At 40.2% G+C, this 22,409-nt stretch overlaps 3 protein-coding genes and 1 pseudogene across 4 annotated transcripts in view; 3 read left to right on the top strand and 1 right to left on the bottom strand.

Annotated features, from left to right (window-relative positions):
- Positions 1-14,380, top strand: part of LOC111339776 (laminin subunit beta-1) — a 30,967-nt gene extending 16,587 nt beyond the window's left edge. For both annotated transcript variants that reach the window (XM_088759907.1, XM_088759908.1), the window contains exons 16-27: positions 597-709; positions 1,519-1,756; positions 2,291-2,493; positions 2,607-2,703; positions 8,041-8,289; positions 8,571-9,278; positions 9,438-9,586; positions 9,998-10,227; positions 10,872-11,013; positions 11,672-11,848; positions 12,288-12,444; positions 13,176-14,380. In XM_088759907.1, coding sequence (XP_088616033.1) covers positions 597-709; positions 1,519-1,756; positions 2,291-2,493; positions 2,607-2,703; positions 8,041-8,289; positions 8,571-9,278; positions 9,438-9,586; positions 9,998-10,227; positions 10,872-11,013; positions 11,672-11,848; positions 12,288-12,444; positions 13,176-13,333 — 2,621 coding nt within the window. In that variant the 3' untranslated portion in view covers positions 13,334-14,380. The remainder of the gene's footprint in view (positions 1-596; positions 710-1,518; positions 1,757-2,290; positions 2,494-2,606; positions 2,704-8,040; positions 8,290-8,570; positions 9,279-9,437; positions 9,587-9,997; positions 10,228-10,871; positions 11,014-11,671; positions 11,849-12,287; positions 12,445-13,175) is intronic.
- Positions 4,427-8,034, top strand: LOC148731914 (uncharacterized; annotated as a pseudogene).
- A 302-nt stretch (positions 14,381-14,682) lies between the features above and the next one.
- On the bottom strand, positions 14,683-16,486 carry LOC111339777 (uncharacterized). The gene is made up of 3 exons (XM_022946497.2): positions 16,333-16,486; positions 15,661-15,748; positions 14,683-15,259 (listed from the first exon to the last, which is right to left on the bottom strand). The coding sequence occupies exons 2-3, from the start codon at positions 15,728-15,730 to the stop codon at positions 14,799-14,801; spliced, it is 531 nt and encodes a 176-aa protein (XP_022802232.1). The 5' UTR covers positions 15,731-15,748; positions 16,333-16,486; the 3' UTR covers positions 14,683-14,798.
- A 3,139-nt stretch (positions 16,487-19,625) lies between these two features.
- Positions 19,626-21,338, top strand: LOC148731915 (uncharacterized). Its single transcript, XM_088759324.1, has 3 exons — positions 19,626-19,656; positions 20,281-20,368; positions 20,764-21,338. The coding sequence occupies exons 2-3, from the start codon at positions 20,299-20,301 to the stop codon at positions 21,222-21,224; spliced, it is 531 nt and encodes a 176-aa protein (XP_088615450.1). The 5' UTR covers positions 19,626-19,656; positions 20,281-20,298; the 3' UTR covers positions 21,225-21,338.
- The last annotated feature ends 1,071 nt before the right edge of the window (positions 21,339-22,409 follow it).

Consider the following 22,409-nt stretch of genomic DNA (forward strand, 5'->3'; position numbering starts at 1 on the left):
GACCAAGTTGTGATTGGTTCTAGTTTTGTATCTGATTGGTTAAGAGAGAAGAGCGAAGTAAAGAAAAAAATAACAGGACGAGATTACTTTTGGCACATAGCGAAAAATGCACTAACTCGCAATGCTTTATTCGTAAAGTTTTTTATTTATTTTCTTTTAGGTAGGTAGGTGTTTATTAAAATCACATTACAGCCCATAGGCTGAATTAGGCAATCGTTTGCATACTTAGTTTTATAAAAGTTACAATAGTGATTAAAGTATAATAATTCTGTGTTCAAGTCATTTCTCCTTGCCAGTTAATTTAATAGACGTTTCCTTGTGTGTTAGTTTAGGGAGTGTAGTGTCAGCTGAAAGTCTGTTTCTTCTCGATAGCTTTCGATTGAACGTTACAGTGATTCTGCGCTGGGAATAAATGTTTCACGAAAAACACTTCGCAAGGTAGACAAGGTTCAATTTACGGCGTTCCGATGTGAAAGTAAAGCAGATGGCTGAAAACTCGTTTTGTTTTTCCACATTTTTGACTCATTTGTGTCTAACCGTGCAGGATAGACCTAAGCCACCTTTCTCATTCAGTAGCCAGTGTTGTCTTTCCCCAGGGACACCAAAAGATTGCCGTCGCTGCCAGTGCCCAGGCGGTGGCACTGGAAACCAATTTAGTGCCACTTGTCGCGCAACTGGACCGGACTCTTTTGCTTGTGACGCTTGTGAAGTAAGTGCCACCATCAGCTTATGTTTGGACACGCGCCTATCACATACGTGTCACTCGCAGTGTCGAGGAATTCTAGTCAACGAACGCGCGTGTGCGCGTGTGCGCGAGAGCGCGTGTGCCACGGAATCCTTAATTGTCATCGATAACAGCTTTCCTTGCGTGCAGGTCCTTCCCCTTAAGCTTTCAAGATCTCATTTAAAAATTCTCCTCACTGTCTTCTATATAGTTCTTATGATGTCAGTTTAGAGAATTTGGTTTGGGATCAACCAATAATCCCCCGCTTTGTACTTTTCTATATTCCTATTACTTGTCTGCTTGAAACTGTATTAATATTTTAGGGAAAATTTCCTTCTTGGTTACTCCTGGGAGTCTAGGGGTGAACACTAAATGAATGATTTATTTGCTTCCCCTTTCCCAACGAGCCTTCTTCCTCCTTCTCTGAATCTGTCTTACTACGACTATACTGATAAAATTCTTTTTTTTTTTTCGTTTATTCTATTGCAGCCATAACTCCACTGAGCTAACAAGTTAGCGCTTGTTAGCTCAGTTTGTAGAGCACTGCACCGGTATCGAAGAGGTCATAGGTTCGAATCCCGTGCAGGCCTGAATTCTTTTCAGGCCCTATTTTCACAACCGCTTAAGTAATGTTCATTATTGCGAAGATCGCTCGCATACTTATTATCAACTCAGTTGATAAAAGCAAATTATCATTTTGTGCCCCCACCGACGAAGCACCACATTTTCCCTGGAAACGTCCTCTTTTATTACGCTTTTTTCCTCATAAATAAAAGATTTCATTTATTTTGCAGGTTGGTTACAGGGGAACGCGTTGTGAAGAATGCGCTGACGGTTACTATGGTAACCCACTGGTTCCAGGCGGTCGTTGTAAACCTTGTTCTTGTAACAACAACATCGATCCATCAAATGTCGGCAACTGTGACAGAACGACTGGCAGATGTTTAGCCTGCCTCTACAATACCGCTGGCTTCAGCTGTGAGCGCTGCAAATCTGGTTTCCATGGTGACGCTATTACCAGGAATTGTACTAGTAAGAACTGTTTATCACGCTGTGCATGGTGACGGTAGCTTTTTACGTCTGTTGATTAATCTTTGTGGGAGACCATCAAAAGGAAACCTAGAGAGCTGTACTTTCCTGAGGGACTGTTTTTCTTATGTTATGATACGTGGTTCTATCTTAAATTACGTTCGACGAAGGAGAACTCGTACCATTCATGTCGTTTTTCAGTCCTGCGGGTTTTATGATATCCCGCTGATATTAATCCGAAGCCAGACCGTTTCAGCTTTTTGACGCCATCTTAGACTGACTGACTGATACACATGGCCTCGATCCCATGCTGGTATCTTTGCGCCTCAATTTCATACAAGAGCTTTGAATCACGCTGATTAAGTGAGGTCCCACGGGTTGGCTCATTTCGGTCTGGCTTCCTCGGGAAGATAAACTGCACCCATTTGAGCGAACGACATGAAAAAACCACAAATCAGAACTGTGAGCTGCTCTGTAATTTAATGTTTTGTTGGGTTAATTATGCGCTAGATGTAATAACGCTTTTCTGTTTTTCAGAGTGCGTATGTAACATTAATGGCACGGACTCTAGTTTTGTTGACACGTGTAATTACGAGACCGGCCAGTGCACGTGTTTGTCAAACGTGACTGGTATTCAGTGTGACAAGTGCGCCGACGGATTCTGGAACCTAGGCAGCGGTAAGGGTTGTCAGAAGTGCGATTGTTGTGGAGAGGGCTCGACCCAGGCCACTTGCAATCAGGTTAGTAAACAAGCATTTAATGCTCCAGAGGGTGCATTAACAGTCTAGTTTACCAGTCTCCTCTCTTTCCTATTTGCTCGTATTCGTTATTACTGAGTTATATCTTTGCCTAGGATGACGGCCAGTGTAAATGTAAGCCTGGTTACGGAGGTCCTCGCTGCTGCGCCTGCGAAAGTGGTTACTGGGGAATACCGCTGAACGACTGCAAACGTAAGTTGAGTGGTTGGGCTATCAATTATTTGACTACCAGCAGTCTCTCCTTTAAAACGAAGTCCGTCGCGCAAATCAAAAAAATATCAGTGAAAAAAAGAAGTTGATGTTTGCACGCCGCGGGAAGCTCTTGGAGTGACGCCCATGCGCCGCAGTAGGTCTAAGAGTAAAGCGCTCGAACTTTTCGAGCTCCTCATTCAGGGGGCTCCTGCGGTCCATCGACAACATTCCAAGAGAGTTCCCGCCGCGCGCTTACAGAAATTTTTTCTCACTAGTTTTTTTTTACTCGCGCGACGGACTTCGCCGAAAAGGAGGGACTGCACGTAGGCCAGAAAGAAACAATACCTGCCCAAGGTTACCAAGGACGTCGTATTTTTTGTTTTTTGTTTTTGTTTTTTATCAGATCACACGTAAGACGGAACTATTCAATTAAAATCTTTCTCTTTGTCAGTTCTGTCAAAATAACTCGAAACTCCCTTTTTCGAAGGAAGGGTGGGAAGGGGATTCGGGGGAGTACCGAAAAAATTCACCTGATCCTTCCATATATATATTTTTATGATTCCCTCCCCCATCCTCGGCAGTTTTTTTTTTTTTTTTTTTTTTTTTTTTTTTTTGAAGTCCCCCGTTTATGCTCTGTCGGTGACGACTTATTTCCCTCTGTTCCCCTTTAAAACAGCCCCCCCCCCCTAAAAAAAAGGTAATGAATCCTCCACCCTACCCTCCCTAGGTTGTAAATAATGACTTTTCCTTAACTTACCTTAAAACCAAACCTAAATTCATTTTTCACTCATTGGCTAATACGTCGTTATGACAACTGAGCCTCTTGTGCTTTCTGGTGATTTCAATATCCATGTCAACATTGAGTCAGACAATGACGTGCCTCGGTTTTTTTGGACCTACTGTCATCATTGACAACTGCCCTGCTACTCAGAGGAAGTCCGCGAGGCAAAGCGAGTGCGCAGGCGCGCCGAGAGGAAATGGCGAAATATTGGTAGGTACTTGGTGCAATCCTTCATACATGCATCAATACAGAAGAACATATGAGAATACATGGTCATTTGCATTCGTTAACGTATATTAAAGTGCACCTATACCCAAAAATTTTTTTTCGCTTCACGAAATAAGCTTATTTTTTGGAGTATTTCTCTGCAAAAATTTCTTAATTTGCTCAAATCTTTAATTTTCTGTGCCCAGTCAAAATACGGAAAATCGGCCGCCATCTTGCCCCACGACCGAGTTTAAAGAGGAATGGCTCTAGCGGGTAATGTGACGTCAAATCGAGAACACGAAAGTCTGCATTTCACACATTTTCACATGTTTGGGAAGGTTGTAGTCGATGTTGTCCGAAAATATGCCGACTAAGTGTGTTGTAGAAGGATGTAGCAACGCGCGAAATTTGCAAGAGGGTATCGCGCTTCGTACATTCCTCATACAACACACCTAGTCGGCATATTTCGGACAATATCGACGACAACCTTCCCAAACAAGTGAAAATGTGTGAAATGCAGACTTTCGTGTTCTCGATTTGACGTCACATTACCCGCTAGAGCCATTCCTCTTTAAACTCGGTCGTGGGCCAAGATGGCGGCCGATTTTCCGTATTTTGACTGGGCACAGAAAATTAAAGATTTGAGCAAATTAAGAAATTTTTGCAGAGAAATACTCCAAAAATGAAGCTTATTTCGTTAAGCGAAAAAAAATTTTTGGGTATAGGTGCACTTTAAGGATTACACCAAGTACTTAACGAAATACTAGGTCTGCCGCTGACCTTGCCTCATTCAAACTACATAAAAATCATATTACGTATTTGCTGAAAGAAGCTAAATCTGCTTTCCTCAGTCACTTTGTCAGCCAAAATTCTTATAACCAAGGCAAGTTATTTCGTGCTGTGAAAGACCTTTTAGTGGAAAAGAAATCGCTCTGTTTCTCAGACTATGCTAGCAAATCAGAGCTAGCAAATGAAATACGAAAGTAATTTGTGCAAAAGATACACCGACTGCGTGATGAGCTTGACCAGGGCTATATCCCGGATGTTCAGGGTAACGTTGCGGATGATGGTATGGTAAATGGTGACTCTCTAACTCCTTCCATCCGAATTGAAGCCTTCCAGCTATTGGGTGAGGAAGATGTGCGCCTGCTCATTGCGAACTCGTAATCTGCATCCTGCTGCCTGGATCCCATACCCACGCACTTATTGAAGTCCTGTAGTGAGCCACTAGTTCCGGTGATCACAAGGATAATTAACAGCTCGTTGGAATCGGGAATTTTTCCTGACTGTTGGAAAGAGGCCGTCGTCATACCATTGTTAAAGAAATTGGGACTGGATTCTCTCTTTAAGAACTTGCGTCCTGGTAGTAACTCATTGAGCGTGCAGTATTCAACCAGACGTATGACCATCTTGTCCGGTCCGGTCTTTACCCGCTATTGCAATCTGCATACCGCCAGTATCACAATACGGAGACAGCGTTGGCTAAAGTTGCTAATGATATTCTATTGAATATGAACTCGCAGCGCGTTACATTACTTGTCCTTCTAGATTTAAGCGCTGCATTTGACACCGTAGATCATACAATTTTTGCTGCAACGTCTGACCACTGACTCTGGTGTGCACGGATAGGCCCTTAGAATGGTTCTCGTCGTATCCGTTAGGGCGCAGTCAGCGTGTGTTGTTTGAAGGGGTCACATGGGATAGCTTCGATCTGCGTTTCGGTGTTCCACAGGGCAGTTGCCTTGGCCTGCTATTGTTTGTTGTCTACGCCTCCAAGTTCTTTGAGATTGTACACGCCCACCTGCCGGATGCACACTATTTTGCCAACGACACGCAAGTTTACTTGTCATTTAATCCCAATAGTCGTGCGGAGTAAGCGAAGGCATTGGATGCAATGTAGAGGTGCATTAGTGACTTACGCAAATGGATCTACCGGAACAAGTTAAACTGAATAAATGACGATAAGACAGAATTCCTTATTATTGGATCGAGACGGCAGTTTCTTAAGTTTAATCACTGTTCAGTTCGTGTTGGCACGGTAGATATAAAGCCCATTTCTGAAGTGCGTAATTTCGGAGCCTGGTTTGACTCGCATTTTTCTTTGTCAGCACATATATCTAAGTCTTGTAGTGCCGCATTTTTCTGGCTACATAATATCGAGAGAATAAGCCAATATTTGCTTAGAGAGAAATTAGAAATGGTGTTACATGCTTTTGTTACTAGCAGAATAGATAACTGTAATGGACTTAACAAATGGTAAACACCACAGCGTACACTATTGAGTTATGGATGCACGCAGGAGGTTGCTAAGCACGAAAGAAGCGTAAGAGTCGCAGCGTACACCCATGGGCAAATGGGGGACGCTAAATTGACCAATCAGAGCGCGCGCTTTACTTTGGTTATGTTATAATCTTCTATGGACTACCGGACCGTGAAATCGCCAAATTACAAAGAGTACAGAACGCTGCGGCTAGGCTGCTCACGTCAAGTAGAAAGTACGATCATATTACCCCCGTTTTACTTACTGATTTACATTGGCTACCCGTAAGATACAGAATTAATTTTAGACTCTTATTGCTCACTTTTAAAATTCTTCATGGAATGGCACCAGCCTACTTAGCGGACTTAATCTATGTAGAAAAAGAACACACGCTATTCCTTGCGTTCCAACGATGGTATTTGTTTAGAGTATCCTTCAGGAAGAATGAAGAAAACATTTCGTGACAGGTCCTTCAGTGTGGCAGTGCTCCCCCCCCCCCTAGAATTTGACGAGTCTAATGCGCTTTTGATCATTACTTGTTAAAAAGCGCACTATGAATTAATAAATTATTAGTGTTATCATTATTATTATTATCATTATTATCTGTTAATTCTATTTGGTCAGTTGCCCAGTCTCATCTACCGAAGAACATTTACAACTTTACCATCCGCTACATCAACAACTCTCTTCCTGCACGTAAGAATTTGGTAAGATGGGGATGGGAATGGTAATGATAATGGTTGTGGTAATGATTTATTAGATATGAATTGGGCACTAAAATGAAATACTTCATATTTACAAGAAATTACAAAAAATATTTACAAATTAAATGAGACTGTATAAATAAAAATTTTTGCTGGGGGACTGGATTACCGGTTCACAAGATTCTATTAACAAATTATTACAAATGTGATATAAGTCTATTGCGATAATTCATTAAGCTTTGACGTCATTGCGGAAAAAAAAAACTTTTTGAAATCGTTTTCTCCTGCATTTAAAAAGAGTCAAGTTATTGCTGGGGCGCAGCTGGCGGCCGTGTGCGTCTAGTCTTTTCTGTGGAATTAATGATGACAACTGTGAGTTTTTAATTTTCTTGAACTGTTCGAGGCAAAGACGTTCCCTTCCAGTGTGGGGTAATTCAAAACATTACATGCAGTTCTGTAAGAAATTAGTGGTTCGATTATCCTGAAAGCTCTTCTTTGTATCTGTTCTAAATTGCCCGCAAGGTAAGATGGAAGGCTAGAATGCCATACCGGGCATGCGTACTCCAAAACAGAACGTATTAGAGCAGTATAGACATAAGTAAATCCTTGGGTTGAAGGCCATTGCGGCGGAGGACGCGAAGGATGTAAAGTCGCTGAGCAGCTTTCTTTGTAATGCTTAATGGATTATCACAAAGTCCTGATTGTTCCTTTTTCCTTAATCCTGAGTCACTCCTTCATGTTGTCGCTGGTTGTCAACAATGCCTTGATCGCTTTACCTGGAGACACGACTCAATCCTTAACTTCATTGCCAAGTCCCTTCAACCTGTAATTAATGTTAGCTCCTCAATCTATGCACATGTTACTGGTTTTCTAAATCCCTCAATAATAACTGGTGAAAATTATCACTTAGATCTTCTTTTCCTAACCCAGTCCAAGTGCCTATATGTTCTAGAATTAACAGTTGGTTCGAATCTAACTTGTACAACAATGCAGTGCGTAAAAAAGAAAAATATCGGAACTTGATCAACGAAATGAGTAGAACTTTCAGATGTGTGAAATTTGTAAATCTCTCCATGAGCTCCCTTGGCGTTTTCTCAGATGAATGCTCTACGTTCTTAGGCATGACGAATGACATAGGCACTGCCAAAAATCAGCAACTTTACATAATCAAGAAAATGATAAATATAGCTATTAGAGCAACATATTACGTCTTTTGTTGGGACAACCCAGATTTGATGCAATTTTAATTTTTGTGTGTGTGTTGAATAAGCCAATCTCAAGCAGCATTTGTAAATTGCCTATACGTAGTGAGATTTACAATTGTACATTTAAAACACAAAGTTTCCATTTCAAACTGTTTCTCTTCTTTTTCCCCTTTCTCTCAGCATGTGACTGTAATCCCGCGGGATCCGTGTCCCTCCAGTGTGACCGCAATACTGGGAAATGCCAGTGTAAACAGGGCATGATTGGCGACAAGTGTGACCAGTGCGCCCCGGACACCAGCGGCAAAATGCCTCAGTGTGAAGTTTGCGGTGAATGTTATTACCAGTGGAAGGTCACGCTAGAGTCTCTGTCACGCAACATCAGCGTTGAGGTACCAAGAGCGTATAACCTCTCTCTCACTCCTCAACCAGGTACGTTTTATACGTTGTCATGCAACTTTGTCACGCAGGGTCAATCTCCAAGGAGATTCTCTCTCACATGGCGGTACTATGAGATAAAAAAAGTGTTCGTTTATTCGAGTTCCATTAGTATTTTATGTGCGTGACATTTTTGACGCATCTCTTCATAAGCTAATCTCGATTGTAGCCGTTTGATGAAGTCACGCAATGCGCTCTTTTCTCCTCACCACAATAAGCAATGATTGTGAAAGAAGCACAAGTGACCCATCTAAACCGAACCAATTTTTCCGTAGGAAGTGGAAGTATTAACGCTTATGACAAGGAGCTGAAGGAACTGGAAGACAAACTAAAAAGAGTAGAAATGATACTGAAAAACCAAGCTACCACTGAAAATGATACGATGGCACTCGAAAAAGAATTAGACTCCATCGACATTGAGCTTCAAGATGTGCGAAACCAGCTAGAAAACATGGAGAAGGAGGTGAGTTCATCTGAAATGCGAACCGAAGACGCAAAAATTGAGATTCAGATTCTACTCGAAAGGCTGGCTAATCTTGCCCAAAGCGGAACGCAGCTGAAATCCGATATTGAGAAGATTCTGCGCTCCGATATCAGAGGTGCTTTTGAGGAAATTTTGAAAAATCAAATACGGTCGCGCCAGGCTGGGGCGAGAGTGAACGAGTCGCAGAAGATTCTTGATATGTCTAAAGAACAAAGAAATAAAACAGAGCAGCTTTTAGAAGGTCCGCCTTCGTTTGTCGATCAATACGATGAAAATACAGGCGTTTTCTTCGACATCTTTGACAAGATACGGGAATTGCAAGAACAAGTAAAGATCCTTAATGGGTTTGTGTGCGGGTCCCCAGCTAGTAAGTGCGGTGGATGTGGGGAGCGTAATTGTTCGTTTTGTGGTGGCTCTGGCTGTAATGGATCCTTAGATCTAGCTATGAAAGCAGTAGAAAGAGCCAGAGAAGCTGAAGTTGCTCAAAGAATGAGAGAAGGTTAGTGAAGAAGTATAAATTCTCCTTTGTTTTTTCATCCTTTATGTACTTTGATTATCAAAAGAATCCTTTGATTTGATAGCGCAAAGCGCACGAGCACTGTCGCATAACGCTTCAAACCAAGCGAGACAAACATCCTTTCTTTTTTTTTTCTTTTAGCCAAAGCAAACGAAGCATTGAAAGAAGTTCGAAACGCAGACGTTATGGTCAACATGACAAAAGAAGCCGCTGACAAAGCAGTAATGCGGGCTATGGATGCAGTTGCGCAAGCTCAAAATGCAAGTGACCGCATGGATGAACTTATTCAGGTACTGTTTTATCTGTGCATCAAAGCATTTGAAACAGTGGACAGGAAGAGCCACCCAGTGGAATGTCCATTGCTAAATTATTTATTTATTTATTTTATTAATTTTTTTTGTGTTAGAGCTGTTTTAGACAGTTTCTTCGGACCAAAAGGCCCATTAGAATATGGGGAAAAATTGCATAAAACTACAGATAGGCGAACTTATAGTAAACACAAGCAAACGGCCTGGAGCGCGGAAAAAGCGCTAGTAATAAGTCACATTTAGTTTGTTTACGTTGAATCTGATTTGTGGAGAAGTTGGCGCGAATTTTCTACACCAATCGCAGAACGAAGAAAAGCAAATCAAGGAAGTCCCGGATTATGTTTGACACTCATTGAAAGTTGTTCTTAGCTCGAAATCTGTTTAATATTCCAGGACATTTTGGAGTTCCTCAGCAAGGAGTTTGGAGACACAGACATAATACGTAAAGTAGCTAACGGTGTGAAACAAATGAAATTGTCTGTAACTCCAGAGGAAATTGAAAAACTTGCTGAGGACATAAAGTTGGCTTTGGGCTCATTGACCGGTATCGATGAAATCCTAGAAGAAACTAAGGAAAGATTAAGCAAGGCTAACAACTTGAAAGAGAGAGCTGAGAAAGCCAGGTAACTAACTTGTCAAAGTCTGAGCTTGGTCACCAATCAAGAAAGACGTTATTTGTTTTGAGTGAGATGAAGAAAGAGTCTGTCTCTTTCGATACAACAGTCAATCGTCTGCGCATGTTTTAATGAATAGGCTGTCAGAAACAGGTTGTCTCCCACGAGTTGCAAAAACCACACAAGCCATTAAGTGACTGTGTTTTACAAGCGTACAAGTTTTTTGGTAAAGCGGCTCAATACAGAATGGTAGATCAACAGGATACCCGTCCTTGAATGGGCTTTGTGTTCGAAGAGTCTCGAGTTTTCCCTTCTTTTGTTTGCTTTTACAGATTTAAAAACGCTTTGATTTGTTTCGCTTATTTTGCGAGACCGCAGTCGTTTCTTTGGTTTTCCTTGGCAACTTTGCGCGGGAAATTGGCACACGGCTGGCCAAAATTGATCACCCTACGCATGCCCGACGTTTGACTGCTCGTTTGGCTGTTTCTTTCATGAGACTTTTTTCATTGTACTTTCTTGTCCTTACAAGAATATACCACAAGGAAAATGGAAAACTTTAATCGAGATAATGATAAACTAATGAAAAACAAAAATGGAAAAGGTCTACACGAACTGCAAATGATAATCCGCGATGTGTTGTTTTTCTGTTTCAGAACGAAGGCAAGGTTAGTATCTGCAGTGATTGGCAACATAACAGACATCCTCTCGATGGCTGGGCAGAGTCAGGCGGCGGCAAATGGCGCCAATGATGCAGCTCAAAAAGACATTGAAACAGCTGAAACTATTCTAAAAGACGTAAGATAGACGTTACCATTTTCTTTTTCTTTTTTTTTTCTTTCTTACTTTTACATTTCTGTATTTACTTTCATTTTACTAATAGAACTCCTCCATCAGCTGAAATTGCGTATGTTTAAAAGGATTTAAGGTAGTTGTGGGCGTACGGTTGCTGGGCTTGGCTCTGGATCAAAACATCCACCTTTGCGCCGTGGTTCGATCATTTCTTTAAGTTTTGGTCAAGATGTTTAGCTCCCAAACTGTATCTCCACCCAAGAGCTATCAGAGGGTAGCCGTGAACCTTCATAGAAAGTTGACGAAATCCTTAGGGATAGGGGGTGGGGTGTGGTGAGGATCACCATACCAAAGACTGGTCGCCTGTCGCCTGGTGAAAAACGCCAACGGTAACAACTTCTTTCCCCCCCCCCTTCTTTTTTTTACTTGCTTGCTTTATTTTGCACTGCTCTTTGTATCATCATGTCACTGTTTAACAACAACCCTTTAACTCTCAAGATCTGATCGTTAATTCTCCCCTCTAGCTGCTACACATTTCCTTGTTAGTTAGTCATTTTTGTTAATTAGAATTTGGTGTTAGACCAAGAAAAAAAACTACTTGATAAATTGAGTTTCCATCTTACCTGTTTGTGTATAAATGATTTTGTTCTCTTTTTTTTTCCAGCTTCAAGCAGCGTTAGACAAATTAGAGGAGGACGTAGATACAGCTCAAGCTAACGTGACCGACATGGCTGCCATGATACCCATGGTGACAGAACAATTCGAGAAGAATCAGCGACAGCTTGCTATCACGGAACAGGAAGCCAAGGACGCGCATGAAGAATCCGTGACAGCTGAAAAGGTTTGTGACAGGGATTTAGGCGTGAGTGTAGGGGGGTGAACTCCACTATTTCAACCCCGGAGAGTGTGGAAGTATTCATTAAATGGAAACTTCTCCTTTAACCTTTACACCTTAATATTAGTACGAATATTCTCCCTACTGTTCTCTCTACATTTCCTAATGTGCTGACAAAGAGAATTTGTTAAACTATCAACATGTCTTTCATTCTCGTGATCTTACTGTAAGAAGAAATTAGAAGCCAGTCACTCTTACGGACTAAATGGTTTTTTAAGGATCTGGATCATGGTGGCGAGGGGGAGGGGAGGGGTGGGGGACTGTATCAAAGCCCCCCTAAGTTTAGCGTTCTAGAATTTCTAGAGATGATGCTCAGTCATATTGGTTATCCTGTGCGACAAAAACAACTTAAGCACTTTTTTTTTTTTTTTTTTTTTTTTCGCAGGAAGCAGATGAACTGGTGGACTTGTTTAACCAAGTGAAGGACAGAACTGAAGATAAGGCTGAAGCAGTGCGGAATGCCTCCGAACAAGTTCTCGAGATGAAAGAACAGGCGCTTGATTTGATAGAGAATCTGCAGTATAAATTGGAGAGGATTATAAGTATGTTTGGGCACTTTAGATGTGTCTATTTCAGTTTTCTTTTGACAATTTTCAGTGTAAATAACTTTTAAAGAACACCCAGCATAAACTGCGGGGCTGTCCAGAGCTTTCAATAAGACCCGGCAGCCGCCGGCGCTCAGGCAGGTATTTTGTTGTAAGTCGCCGGGTATTTTTCACCGTGCTCAAGTCGCGGTTACCACGCTCAAGTCGCACTCAAGTCGCTCTCCGGCGGGTGCTGTACCGAAGTAGCCACCTAGTTCAAATCTTATTGAGAGCACTGATGTCGCATTTCCACCCATAAGTGCATCATGTTATTTTGAAAGGGAAACTTGGCGGTTTTACCTTTTAACTTCCAGGAGGGATTAAAATGCAACTTCTCTATACTCTATCCATACATTATCCAATAAATGGGATAAAAAAGGGGTTAGGTGTCAATTGGAACGAAAGTTCTGTTCCTTTCTCCTGCCATTCCCGTGGCGAATGAATTAAACTAAACTTAAACTTAAACTAAATGGGTAACGAGGATACTCAAGCTTCTCAAGTGGAAATTGTTATCTTGATCTAGCGTCAAATTCTCGAAACTTTTTTACAAGGATATGAGTAGCAGTCAGAGAGGGGAAGAATTTGGAATTCATAGCTCAGTTTTGCTTTGAATTACTACGGTAGAAGTGATTCCCCTTCCCTTGTAAGAAACTTTCCTCATAACACACGTGTTCCTTTGGCCATTGCAGTCGTTGAAAATGAGACTATTAGCTATGAAGACCTTATCGACAAAGTAACGGAGTTGCAAGAGGAAACGACAGGACTTTTGGCCAAGATAGACAAGAGATTTGGATGTTACTTACAGTGCAGTCCGGACAATCCAAACAACCCATGCTTTGAGGATTGATGACAATCGTGTAAAGTAATTGAAATGCTGTGGTATCGATAGGCCGCTAAATTCTTCCACCAGCCACTGCCAACCTCAAGGACAATTAACCTTTTCCCAGTCCTGTATTAAGAGTTTGTGTAGCTTGTACTGTTATTTGCTGGTTCTCTGCGTCTTTCATGTCGTGTCTTTGTTATGAAAGCGTCACAGTATGCTCTGTAATTTTCTTTAATTTATTTTATTTTTCGTTCTTATTAATCGCTGTGTCTTTTATTCTCGGTTAAAATCGTCTTTTGTAGTGGCATCTATCTTTTTCCTTTCCTTTCTTTCCTTCTCTCTGTCTTCATGTAAATTTTATCGATAGATGTTTTTGCTTAAACTGAAAAGCTTTTCTGGTTCTTCGTTGTCAGTTTTAGAGAAAGCATCGCTCTTAGAAATTGGATCAAAATTTGATGACAGCCTTTACTCTCCCTAACAGTGGAGCTTGGTACTCTGAAATGTTTTCTTTTGTCCTCAAACTGTCATTTGGTTTGATCTTCTTTCCCTTGCTTTACGTTGGTTTTTTTTTTTTTTTTTTTTTTTTATCAAGTCTCAGTTGTTTTGTTTACTTGTTTCTTTATTTATTTTGTTTCAAGTGTGAATTGAGTGGTGAACAAAAGACATGTTACATGGATGTCGGTCACAAGTTTCGAATAAAAAGGCGAACAAAATTATTTCACGTTCGTCAAAACGTGGTAGTCTAAACACGAAGGCGAACGAGGGAAGATTGCCAGCATCGAAAGTTCATTTAAATCTTGTCTTATGTCAAGGAACAAGTCTACTGTTTCCTCTAATTACTGACAACCTTGACTTTCTAGAAAGTAAACTATTCATGGATTCGAGTATCTTTTAAACAGAGGTAATTCGAAGATTTTCCCGAAATGCGCTTTTTACAAGTATACCTAAGAACTTTACGAAATGTTGTATTGCCATCACAATGATAACAATTTTTAAACTGAGAATTATTATATAACTGCCACATTTTTCTCAGAATGTCAAAGTTTCAAAAAAATAAATATGCAGATTTTACGGCTTGCTTCTTTTTTCCTTTATTTTTCCTTTATTTCTTTGGGAGGGGGTAGTTCTTTTCCTAGTTGACTCTGTCATCTATTTGGGGTGTTCGTAGTCTGTTTTGGAGTTTGTTTCATTTTCCCGTTAAAGGTTTACGGAAAGGTACACGCTTTGCTGTTAGGGAAACTTTCCACGACACTTTAAGGCGTTGAGGAAAAAGAGCGACAACGGACTTTAAATGTATCAAGATGTGTTTTTGGAGAGGAGAAAAGGTGTAATAAAGCTGCGCATGTCTTATGAACTTGAAAGAAACAGAACACTTTTCCCATTAGAACCCTTAGTTTATTTCTTGTTAACCCTACTACAGGTTTTTCTTCTAAGCAAATATTCTAAAACTGGAATCTTCCAGAAGCCTTTGCGAGGACAGTTTGCCATCTCAGACGTACAGGATGTAAACGTCAGCACAGGCTGTTCCTCCGTTGTCTCCCTCGGTATAATTCACCAGATCTTCACCATACCACAGGCGTAGCTCCTGGCCAGAACTCACAGAAATAGGTTTGCCAAACGCCTTCAGCTCAAGGACGGGGCTCATGGAGGTGTAACCTGGAATTCTGTGCCATTTTCCTGGCGCGTGGTGGGTGCTCAGGAACTGGCTAGGGGGCAAAAGATGTTGATTTTTTGCATTGGTTATGACAGTGTTGATCTCCTGGTGCGCTCCAAGGCCACAGCCCCAGGGTGACCAATTTGTTGCAGCATGTCTGTGACAAGACACGTAGCCGTACACGTGGACCAGCTTCACCCCTGCCATTCCGCCACTCCGCGGGGCTCTAAACTTTCCCGGTTTTGCACCACTCGCACTAAAACATACGGGAGGTCCATTTGCCCTTCTAAAAAACGCTGAGGAGGAACCAAAAAAAAAAAAAGCCAAAATGTACCAATTACTGTTTTATGAAGGAAGTAGTGATTCTACAATATTGGCCTTTTTGCAAATCGAAAAGCAAACAATTTCATTAACTTTTTTTTCCGCTATTTGGTTGGCAAAGAAAAAACCTCATCAAAGACTAAATCATGGAATCTCTATGGATAGTTCTCTTCCAAGGCAGTTCAGAACTTCATCAATTGCTTTAGCCCTTTTACGAAATCTAGATTAAAACCTCTTAGTGTGATTTTTTACAAGTACGAGTGATCTAAATAATTTTTTTTTTTTTTTTTGAGGTTAGAGGGGAATGAATGAGATGGAAATTTGCGCATGGTGGTTTTTAGGCAAAGAAATAAACTTAAACTGCATTGATAAATACCTCCAGAGATCTCATCCGGGCATGTCAAGGCAAGCACAATCAAGATGAAACATAGTGTCTTAAAAGCCATTTTGCTGTCTTGGGTTTTCTGAAATGAATTAAAACTTGTTAGCGGCCTCCATAGTACAAGTTATGAGTAAATTCAACTTTTGTGCATACCGCAACTCAGCTTGAAATATCCAACGAAAACTGGATGTGTTCAATCAGCAATCGTAGAATCGGCGTCAAGTGTTTAAAAGCTCAATACAAGTTATTTCACTTGAAGAAAAAGGACTCATCTGAAATACTCACTTTGAGAGGTTTACATAAAAAGAAAGTTAAAAAGAGGTGATGTGTAATAGTAACAGGTCCACGATTTTCGTTTCTTCCCAGATAAAATTAAAAAGAAAAAAATCCTTTCTATTAGTCGCCGTGTCTTTTTGTTCTCCGGAATAATCATTTTCTTTATCGTTAGCTATCTTTTTTCTTTAGAAATTGAATGAAAATGTGATCGGATGACCTCGATGTGGTCATTGTCGAAAAAATTCTTTTCCTTCCGTTTCTCCTTGGGGAGGGTGGAGGGTACGGCGACACATAGGCTATGTAAGAGTTCACTTGATTTTCCAACCATTAATCATGATGAGGGCAAGAGTCAAGATTTTTAAAAATCATGTTGAGTAATTCAAAACTTACCTCTGCACTCTTCTTCGTGTCAATCTTTAGCAGATTTCTGACGCGCCGTTGAATCTTTTCGTGGCTCTTTTATAGTCTGCTAAGCCACTTAGCTTTTAACTGAGGATCGCCCCAAAGCTGTTAGTTGTATATTTGCTGTACAAGACAAGTCAAACACAACTAGAGTGCTTTAATTGATCTCAAATGAATTGGATTGATTTGTTTGCCTTTCCGAGTGCTTTGTTATCTGCAAATGCAGTTTGAGGTAATCAGCCGTTTTCATCCAAATAATAGCATGTTGATCTTTTAAAGTTACCCTAAGTTTGCCGCCTTTCCATTCAAAGATGCTTGCTTCCTAAGCTCTTTATACCCTTTCAACAGTATACATATTCTCCAGATGGTACCCTATACATTCCTCGTGGTTATTAAGCGGAGAATTTGCGTGGCAATCAAGAGCTCCTTAGGTTGACGATCATTTCCTTTGTTCTCACGGCTTTAAAGTTTGATTTAGCAGTGACACAGTGCGGAGGAATTTGATGCTAATCAGAGGTTAACGACTAATACCTCTTTGCTTGTAGTGTGGGATTAGAGTTGGAGTCTATGCTTACTAACACATAACCCGCAATCCAACACACAGATGACAACAGAAGATAATGCTATGCATGTTAACGAACAACACGAGTAAAAGTGTTTGTTCAGAATTCTTTAGGTGTTTGTTTCAGCTGATTTGATAGGTAAATTTCTAACATTCTTTTAGCAGTTGACCCCAAAGGTTTCCTAAGACATTTCAAACAAGACTACCCCAACTTAACTAAAAGTAGTTTTATCTTATTTGCTTTCTTCAGTAGCATACCAGTTAAAACTAACTGCAGAGTGACATAGCGTCAGAACCAGTTGTATATTTCCCAAGCTATCCTGACGTCAAGTTTCAGGTAGTTTGATCAGTTTATTTTCTGATATTTGGTCAGTAAGTGTCCAAAGCAAATACGATTAGGGACCAGCTGGTCATAAATTATCGTCTGAGGGAAGGAGTGGGGGGTTTCAGAACATTTTGGTTGTGTCACAGTGCATCTCACCAACCAAGAGTATAACCTGGTTCTGGCGAATTGTTAGAATGGCTTGGTGGGGGGCGCGTTGGCCTAATGGTTAGCCTGCTCGACTTCGGATAGAGTGATCCGGTTGTGAGCCTTAAACTGACGATCGCCCAAAAGCTGTTTAGTGTTTATTTACTGTATAAGACAAGTTAAACACAACTGGAGTGCTTTATTTTATCTCAAATGAATTGAATTGATTTGTTCGCCTTTCCGAGTGCCTTGTTATCTGCAAAGGAAGTTTGAGATAATCAGCTGTCTTTATGTTGATCGTTTTAAGAGATGTCACTAAAAATCAGACAAATTCAGAAATCACCGGCAACGGTCAAGAAATTGAATTGGCTCATATTCTAGTATTAGGTAGGCCTTTAGGGAATACAAAGCAAGACATATTTAGTTTGTAGAAAAAATCCTTTCGTTTTCGAGAAAATTGGTAAAACTTACTTCACGCATAAATAGCGTCATTCGAAGGTGCAATTTAGCCCATTTCTAGACACCTCGTTTGTACTTGTAAAAGCAGTAAAAAACTTACTTATTCCACAGACTTTTAGAACAATGTCTCCGCTATCTTTTCACAATTAAAAATTAGAATCAGTATTTAAATTTGAAATAAAATAAGGATTTTTCTATCTATTCACTTATTAATTGCCTTGTGTAAAGGAGGGGTGCTTCAAAAAATTATTTTTATATGTACTAAGTGAAATCAACGTTTGATATTTGAAATATGATAAGAAGAAATGATAAACTTACCGTTTCTGGAGTTGTTTTGCTGGGGTTTTTGTGCCGCTATACATAAAAGGTCTTTGAATTCATAGAAATTTCGCTCTTCGGCAAAGTCAGCGACATAAAAGAGAAGACCGATTTTTTTTATCATTTGCAGTTTGTGAACTTCGGTGGTAATAATAAATGCTTGAATGCTATAAATAACGTCTTCAATGTACTTGCAACAAGATAAAGTTGTTTTTGTTTTCTCCGTAAGCATTCATTTTGTAGAAATAAATAGACATGGTGGTCACTTCGACACTTATGTGTCACGCAGTTGTTAGATACATATTCCTACTATGCAAGTGGTTTAAAATTTCTTAAATCGAAAAGTTACAGGAAACACTAGAGTGTTCATGGGCTCCCTCTAGGTACCTGCAGAACTAAGCGCTACCAAAGTGTTCTGAAACCTCCCCCCCCCACCCGCCCCCAATCAGGGGATAATTTATGACCAGATGGTCCCTAATCGCATTTGTTATGGACACTTACTGACCAAATATCAGAAAATAAACTGATCAAACCAGCTGCAACTTGATGTCACGATAGCTTGGGAAATATACAACTGGTTCTGACGCTATGTCACTCTGCAATTAGTTTTAACTGGTATGCCACTAAAGAAAGCAAATAAGATAAAACCATTCTCAGTTAAGTTGGGGTAATCTAGTTTGAAATGTCTTAGGAAAACTTTTGTGTCAACTACTAAAAAAAAGATTAGAAAATTTACCTGTAAAATCAGCTGGAACAAACACCAAGAGAACTTTGAACAAATACTTTTACTCGTTCTGTTCGTTAACAGGCATAGCATTTTCCCTTGTTGTCATTGGAGTGTTGGAATACAGGTTATGTGTTAGTAAACACATAAGTAAGCATAGACTCTTACTCCAACCCCACATTACAAGCAAAGAGGTATTGACCGTTAACCTCTGATTAGCATCGAATTATTCCTTACTGTGTCACTTCTAAATCAAACGTTCAGTCCATAACAACAAAGAAAATGATCGTCAAGCTAAGGAACTCTTGATTATTACACAAATTCTCCCCTTCATAAACACGAGGGATGTATAGAACAGAGAAAAGTCTGGAGAATATGCATACGGTGGAAAGGGTGTAAAGAGCTTAGGAAGGAAACATCTTCCATTCGGCAAACTTGGGGTAACTTTAAACGATCAACATGCTATTATTTGGATGAAAACAGCTGATTACCTTAAACTGCATTTGCAGATAACAAGGCATTCGGAAGAGCAAACAAATCAATTCATGACCAAATTATTTGAGATCAATTAAAGCACTCCTGTTGTGTTTAACTTGTCTTATACAGTAATTAAACACGTAGCACCTTTGGGGCGATCCTAAACACTTAGCACCTTTGGGGCGATCCTCAGTTAAAAGCTAAGTGGCTTAGCAGAGTATAAAAGGGTCACGAGAATATTCGACCGCACGGCAGAAATCTGCTTAATTATATAAGAAGATTGACGCGACGAAGAGTGCAGAGGTAGGTTTTGAGCGATTAAGCACAATTTTTTAAAATAGTGATTCATAGTTGGAAAATCAAGTGAACTCTTACATAGCCCTCGTGTAGCCGAGAAACGGAAGGAAGGGAATTTTTTCGACAATGACCACATCAACGAGGTCATCATCCCATTTTGATCCAATTTCTAACGAATAAAAATACTGACTCATAAGAAGATGATTGTTATTGAGAACAAAAGACACAGCGACTAGTAAAAATGTTTTTCTTTGGGGGAATCGTACGGCTAGATGTAGGTTAACTCTTACAATGTTTTTACTCTTTTAGTTTTTGTTTCTTCGGAATTTTTAAACAAAAATTTTATCGAAGAAAAAAGGAAAATCGTGGATGGGTTACTATTACAGATCACCTCTTTTTAACTTTCTCTTTATGTAAACCTCTTAAACTGTGTGTTTCAGATTAATCATTTTTCCTCGAGGGAAATAACTTGTATTGAGTTTTTTAACCCTTGAGGTCGATTCTACGATTGCTGATTGAAAACATCCAGTTTTCGTTGGAAATTTCAAGCTGAGTTGCGATATGCACGGAAGTTGAATTTACTCATAACTTGTACTCTGGAGGCCGCTAAAAAGGTTTAATTCATTTCAGAAAACCCAAGACAGCAAAATGGCTTTTAAGACACTATGTTTTATCTTGGTTGTGCTTGCCTTGACATGCCCCGATGAGATCTCTGGAGGTATTTATCAATGCAGTCCAAAGTTCATTTCTTTGCCTAAGAACCACCATGCGCAAATTTCCATCTCATTCATTCCCCTCTAACCTTGGTAAAAAAATATTTAGATCACCCGTACTTGTAAATCGTCACACTGAGAAGTTTTAATCTAGATTTCGTAAAAGCGTTAAAGCAATTGATTAAGTTCTGAACTGCCTTGGAAGAGAATTATCCATAGATTCCATGATTTAGTCTTTGATGAGATTTCTTTTTTTGCCGACGAAATAGTCGAAAAAAATTAATGAAATTGTTTCCTTTTCGGTTTGCAAAAAAGCCAAAATTGTGGAATCGCTACTTTCTTCATAAAAAAGTATTTAGTACATTTTGGTTTTTTTTTTTTTTTTTTGGTCCCTCCTCAGCGTTTTTTAGAAGGGCAAATGGACCTCCCGTATGTTTTAGTGCGAGTGGTGCAAAACCGGGAAAGTTTAGAGCCCCGCGGAGTGGTGGAATGGCAGGGGTGAAGCTGGTCCACGTGTACGGCTACGTGTCTTGTCACAGACATGCTGCAACAAATTGGTCACCCTGGGGCTGTGGCCTTGGAGCGCACCAGGAGATCAACACTGTCATAACCAATGCACAAAATCAACTTCTTTTGCCCCCTAGCCAGTTCCTGAGCACCCACCACGCAGCAGGAAAATGGCACAGAATTCCAGGTTACACCTCCATGAGCCCCGTCCTTGAGCTGAAGGCGTTTGGCGAACCTATTTCTGTGAGTTCTGGCCAGGAGCTACGCCTGTGGTATGGTGAAGATCTGGTGAATTATACCGAGGGAGACAACGGAGGGACAGCCTGCGCTGACGTCTACATCCTGTACGTCTGAGATGGCAAACTGTCCTCGCAAAGGCTTCTGGAAGATTCCAGTTTTAGAATATTTGCTTAGAAGAAGAACCTGTAGTAGGGTTAACAAGAAATAAACTGAGGGTTTAAAGGAAAAGGTGTTCTCTTTCTTTCAGGTTCATAACACATGCGCAGCTCTATTACACCTTTTCTCCTCTCCAAAAACACATCTTGATACATTTGAAGTCCATTGTCGCTCTCTTTCCTTAACACCTTGAAGTGTCATGAAAACTTTCCTTAACAGCACAGCGTGCACCTTTCTGTAAACCCCCAACGGGCTAATGAAAGAAATAAACTCCATAACAGATTACGAACACCCCAAATGAATGATAGAGCCGGTCAACCAAGAAAAGAACTCCCCATTCCCGAAAAAAAATGGAAAAAGGAAAGGTAAACCGTAAAATCTTAATTTTTTTTTGAAACCGTTTCACACTGTGAGCAAAGCGTGGCAGCTATATGATAATTTCAAATTTAAAAATTTGTTATAATTGTTATGGAAATACAACATTTCGTAAAGTTGTTAAGTATACTTGTAAAAAGCCCATTTCAGGAAAATCTTCGGATAACCTCCGTTTTAAAAAATACTCGAATCCATGATAAGTTTACTCTCTAGAAAGTCAAGGTAGTCTGTAATTAGAGGAAACAGTCGACTTGCTCCTTGACATACGACAAGATTGGGATATTTTCTGGGGTGACAGGAATAATAGAGTGTTTATGGGCTCCCTCCAGGTACCTGCAGAACAAAGCGCTACCAAAGTGTTCTGAAACTCCCCCTCCCCCCGCCCCCAATCAGGAGATAATTTATGACCAACTGGTCCCTAATGGCATTTGTTATGGACACTTACTGACCAAATATCAGAAAATAAACTGATCAAACCAGCTGCAACTTGACGTCATGATAGCATGGGAAATATACAACTGGTTCTGACGCTATGTCACTCTGCAATTAGTTTTAACTGGTATGCTACTGAAGAAAGCAAATAAGATAAAACCATTCTCAGTTAAGTTGGGGTAGTCTTGTTTGAAATTTCCGGGGAAAACTTTTGTGTCAACTATTAAAAAAAATATTAGAAAATTTACCTGTCAAAACAGCTGGAACAAACACCAAGAGAACTTTGAACAAACACTTTTACTCGTTCTGTTCGTTAACAGGCATAGCATTTTCCCT

Source organism: Stylophora pistillata, chromosome 5, assembly GCF_964205215.1.
Source record: "Stylophora pistillata chromosome 5, jaStyPist1.2, whole genome shotgun sequence".
NCBI classification, from domain to species: domain Eukaryota; kingdom Metazoa; phylum Cnidaria; class Anthozoa; order Scleractinia; family Pocilloporidae; genus Stylophora; species Stylophora pistillata.